This window comes from Lolium perenne, chromosome 7 (assembly GCF_019359855.2).
Source record: "Lolium perenne isolate Kyuss_39 chromosome 7, Kyuss_2.0, whole genome shotgun sequence".
Taxonomy (NCBI): Eukaryota; Viridiplantae; Streptophyta; class Magnoliopsida; order Poales; family Poaceae; genus Lolium; species Lolium perenne.
The window spans coordinates 283,294,605-283,300,037 of NC_067250.2; the positions used below are offsets into that span (position 1 = coordinate 283,294,605).

Here is a 5,433-nt window from a genome sequence, read left to right on the forward strand (position 1 = left end):
GACGTGGAGGAAGACCTGTGGCGGTTTCTTACAAAGCAGGAACTCAAAAGTGATATTCTATTTCCTTACCATTTTGGGTGAGTGTTTCTGTCTTGAGCACATTCTCTTTTGTTTACTCCATGCATGGTATGTGGCCGGCTAATCGATGAGTTATGCATGACTGTGCATGTATCGTGTCCGCAGGTTCCACTGGATTCTGCTAGTAATTAAATTTGACACCTCCACATGTCTCGTCCACGACTCTCTGAATCTGGATGCAAAGCTTTGGGGCGACATGAGAAGAATGATGCAGAAGTAATTATTTTCTGCGACTGGGGATATTCAGCCACCGGGGACCAATCTATGTGGATACTATGTTTGTGAGATGATCCGGAGATACACCTCTGAGCGGGTTCCGTGTGATAACAATGAGAAGAGGAATAACCTCCGGAAGATGCTTAGTCCAGAAGCTCACTTCCGACCACTTCAAGAGGAACTAGCTGGATGGTTCACGAGGGAAGTCATCGATCCTAAAGGAGAACACTATGTAGAGGACGTAGAACTTCATATGCATTAAATTATGTATGGAAACTTGTTCAAAATTGTATATGGTCATCCGATGATATTGAATATATATTGTATATTCCTCTTGAATTCTTTTTGGTTCTAATTTCAAATTTGTTTGAAATTGTACATTCATATGCATGTATGTAGTACCGTAGAATATGTGAACTCCTTCAAAACTAAAATAAAACACAAAAGAAATAAAACAATACAAATTAAAAAGAAACCAAGTTTAGGGAGGGGGGCTAAAACCCTAAACCTGCGGCGGCCTATAGTCGCGGTTGGCCAGAAGAATCGCGACTAAAGGTCCTCCGCCCCGACGGTCGCCTGGCGCCCACGTGGACGGGCCTTTAGTCGCGGTTCGTAAGCAACCGCGACTAAAGGGGGGCTTTAGTCCCGCATGTTTAATACCGGTTGCACAACCGGTATTAATGGAGGTTGCAAACCGCGACTAACGGACCTTTTTCCACCAGTGGGCATTAAACCCGAATTACTGGGTACCCGAATTTGTCGGGTAGTCAAAGTAACAAGTATATTTCGGTCTTCATTTTTTTAACCGAATTTAAAATATATCGAAATACAAACCGAATTTTCGGTCATGACCGGAGTAGCAAAATGAAGGTTGGTCGGTGGATGGAGTTACTGACACAGAAGACCAGAAAATTAACTAGACACACAAATTAGCTAGACACACACAAGCCGAGGAGGTCCTGGAAAGCAAAGGGCTCTCCTTCCTTCCTACGAATCCCACTGTTTTATAGGCGCAAGCTCCCATCACAACCGATTGCCAAAGTCCAACGCCTCCCACAATTCGCGCAAGGACACCCAGACCGGACCCGACCCGACCCACTCCGTGCCCATCCCCGGCCGGCGTCCATGTCCTCGACGACGCCCCAGCGCCGGAAGCAGGACGAGTCCGCCGGCGGCAACTGGCGGGACGAGGCCGTGTCCGCCGGCTCGCTGCGCCAGGTGGACCTCGACAGGGGCACCAACGGCTGGGCCTCGCCGCCGGGGGACCTGTTCCACCTGCGCGCGCGCGGCTACTTCTCCGGCGGCGGCGGGAGGCGGGCCAAGGCGCCCTCCTCCCCGGACTGGCTCCTCCGCCCCGCCGGCGTCGACTGGCTCCGCTCCCACGCGCGCCTCGACCACGTCCTCGCCCGGGACGACATCCCCGTCGCCGCCGCCTTCCGCCGCGCGCGCCTCCGCAAGGACCCCAACGCCCACTTCCTCCTCGCCGTCAATCTCCAGGTCCCGTACCAACCCCCTCACCCGATCGATCGATCCCATCTAGGCGTAGGAAACTAGGAATCCATCCAGATGAAAAAAAAAATCTTTTTTTTAGTTGAGTGTGTGTGTATGTGGCTGATTCTGGGAGTCGATCCCGTGTCTCTCCAGGTCCCCGGCCGGCCCGACGCGTACAGCTCGGTGTTCTACTTCGCGGCGGAGGCGCCCATCCCGCCGGACTCCCTGCTCGGGCGCTTCGTCTACGGCGACGACGCGTACCGCAACGCGCGCTTCAAGATCGTCAACCGCATCGTCAAGGGCCCCTGGCTCGTCCGCGCCACCGTCGGCAACTACGGCGCGTGCCTCCTCGGCCGCGCGCTCACCTGCCGCTACCACAAGGGCGACGACTACCTCGAGATCGACGTCGACATCGGCAGCTCAGCGATCGCCAGCGCCATCCTGCATCTGGCCCTCGGCGCCGTCACGTCGGTGACCATCGACATGGGTTTCCTCGTCGAGTCCCAGTCCGAGGAGGAGCTGCCCGAGAAGCTCTTCGGCGCCGTGCGCATCGCGCAGATGGAGATGGGCTCGGCCAAGTACGTGGAGACGGCATCGGACGAGGCGGCGTCTGAGACGGCCGGCAAGGCCGCGCCGGGGTTCAGGGTTGGGTCTGCGAGGGTGGCCAACGATAGCCGCCAGCAGGAACGCGCCGGCGCCAAGAGGTCGATGAGCTGCCAGGAACGGCAGAGCGGAGGTGAGGCCTCAAATTCCTCTTGACTGACATCTTGTTCATAGCATCCGTTGCTAGATATTTCAATGCGGCTAATTTGACCACTTCTATATGGTGATCGAGCTGACGAACTCGATGATACAAACTTATTATTATAGAGTAACGAACCAATTCATTGGGGTTAGCATGTGTCACTCGATAATAAGTCCATGATTATTTATCTCAGTTGCGCGTGTCACTGAATTATCGTAGCTGAGCCTTATATCAGTTGCGAGAGCCTGAGTGTGATTGGCATTGCCTTTTCAACACCTCAACGCATTATTATTTCCTTCAGAATATTTCTTGATGTGCTTGCTGGGGATATTCTTCTTTTTCAACGGTGATGCAGCGTGCGGGTTTCTTTTCTGTTTAATTAATTGATCTACTGTTGTGACAAAGAGGGGGCTAGGGATCTGATGTTGTGGGCTAACTAGTACGGCCACTGGAAAAATACAAGAGGCAATTTGACTTGTTTAATGAGATTGCGATATGGAGTGATTGTGTTAACTGTTGTCAAGATTAGTCCCCCCATATGTTGGCATGTGCGGAGAAGGAGGTTTATTTGGCAGTTTCCCCATCCTTTTATTTCTAGGAGTTTAGGATCTTCGAACATCGCAAGTTTGGCGATTTGATAGGTGCTTGGCACTGGCTTGCAAAGGCATGTGCTTAACACAGTACACCTGCACACATTCCTCACTCGTTTAGCGGGTGGTAACTGGCATCTAGAGTAGAACATTGCATGCTTTACAGTAGATGGAATCATAATTGAGGTTGAGGTAGTATGTTTGTTGCTCTTAGAATGAAGGGTATAAGTTTATAGATACCCACACTAGTGTGTCTCTGTGTGACACTGGAAGAATGCAGGTTTAGTTCCTGTGTGTCACTGCAATTCTGTTAACTGTTTACTCACACTAGTTTGAATATGTAAGACGTTCAAGCATTTTCTTTGGTTCACCCACTTTAATTTGTATCTAGTTTATTTTTAGTGTGTACGTTCATTCATTTTTGTTTGTATCTAACCTACTTTAAAAATAGCTAAAACATCTTATATTAATGTATGGAGGGAGTCTCCATACCAGTTATCACGGATGCACACAAGATTGGCCACGATCCTTGCCTTGGAAAAACAGATTGCATTTACTCGCAATCGTCCTCTTGATTACTCCTTTCGTTGCGCGTTCAGCTGTTTCGTTGCTTTATGGGGAGACACAGGCATGTGTGCACTCTACATGATTGTTTAGCTATGCTTATGATCAATCAGGATGCTATTTTAGGTGGGGTTGCCGCTCAGGCTTTTGTCATGGATTTGGCTGTCTCATTCGTATTACGAGTTGTTTAGGTTTGGCATTGCACAGCATATAATGGTGTTTTGGCAAGCAACTTCTCATATCGTTATCGCTTGGCTGAACAATCATCGGTATTTTTGGACAAGGAAACAGGGTGTCTTGTTGGACCTTCATTTGCATCATAGCCCACTTGGTCTTCTCTGCGTGATTAGCAGCGAAGCAATTCCGTAGCACTGTAGTATTATTAGTGTCATGCTACCTCAATTGTAAGAAAAGTCAGGAACTTGATGTTTATTAGTTGACGCGTTGAGAAACTTGGATTAGGGTCGATTGTTAACTTACCTTTAAGCAAGCCAAAATCGTCGCTTGTTACGTCTGTCATCTCGGGTGTTCAATCCATCTTGGTTTCTTTATAATTTTTAATGTCAGTGACAATACCTGGTGGCTTAGAGGTACTACCATGTACACTGTTGAGGAAGTAACATGCCAATTTCTAATTTGCAGGAAAATAGGCATGGGTACATCATACATGAGGATATACAAGTATAAATCTTCTGTTGGAGAAGACGGTCGGCAAGAACGTCAAAGAAGAGGAAGGTCGGGAAAGATAAAAGAAGAGAAAGCTAGTGGTTAGCTCCTGCCGCCGCCGCCGCGAAATGCTCAATTCATAATGTGATCAGCTAGCGCTCAGACCTGGTCGATGTCAGTGCTAGCAGATTATTACTCTAGATTAGTAGTTTACCGGAGTGCTGGAAGCCTGGAACGATGACAATTCCCCGGCTTCTTCTGTATCTCGGCTCTGAAAAAAATCGCACGTTTCGCCGTCAATTTGAAATTTGGCATGATCTTCTCTGCTCTCGGCTTGTTTACTAACTGAGTGATTGGAATCTTTGGCTGGCGATCCGCGCTTCCACGTGTTGTTCTTTAGTCTGACGATCATGGGAGTAGGACGTGAACATCGCAGACATGTGATGTGTGCAGTATTTTTCTTTCTGAACATCGTAGACATGTGATTTGTACAGTATTTTTAATTTTTTTCTCTGCCTTTCGGCTGGCAGCTTTGGTAGTCTTCTGCGCAGGTAGTGTCCCGAGACAAGGAAGGCATATCCTGACTCCGCCAAGGAGCAAGCTTTGGGATGTGAACGAATTCATGCGCGTACCTTTGCAGGCACGGCGCCCCGTCGGAATCCTCACAGCGAAGCGCAGTGAGTGGAGAATCCAGCACGGCGGAGGTGCACACCCTTGTCAACGAATTCGTTTGCTGGATGTGTTACGCTATGTAAAGTTAGATAGCAACTGGCCGTGTCCACGTGCACTACAGAAAGTAAAACTCTGAATGGCCATTTGGGTATTCCGATGTATTTTACTGTCCTTTCTGAAATTTCCTAAATAGACCATGAAATTGACTAATTCTCAAATGGCCCATTTCTTTTGGAATAACATAGGAGATTCACATAAATATCATTTGGCGAATTGGGACTCTGTCTCCCCGAAAAAAAGAGTTTTGGGGCCTCGGCATCCAAAAACCTTAGGGATTTTAATCTTTATTTACTCTCTTCCTAGATTTAAAAATATCACTTACATGATAATTAAATTTAGAAGCTCATTGTA

General features: G+C 48.3%; 1 protein-coding gene across 2 annotated transcripts; it reads left to right on the forward strand.

The window, feature by feature from the left end:
• Positions 1-1,307: 1,307 nt before the first annotated feature.
• LOC127312464 (protein ENHANCED DISEASE RESISTANCE 2) lies at positions 1,308-4,657 on the forward strand. Of its 2 annotated transcripts, XM_051342981.2 has the most exons (3): positions 1,309-1,791; positions 1,939-2,521; positions 4,327-4,657. In XM_051342981.2, the coding sequence occupies exons 1-3, from the start codon at positions 1,420-1,422 to the stop codon at positions 4,332-4,334; spliced, it is 963 nt and encodes a 320-aa protein (XP_051198941.1). In that variant the 5' UTR covers positions 1,309-1,419; the 3' UTR covers positions 4,335-4,657. The 2 variants fall into 2 exon arrangements, with proteins under 2 accessions (XP_051198940.1, XP_051198941.1); XM_051342980.2 differs by lacking the exon at positions 4,327-4,657 and having other exon boundaries at positions 1,308-1,791; positions 1,939-3,043.
• The last annotated feature ends 776 nt before the right edge of the window (positions 4,658-5,433 follow it).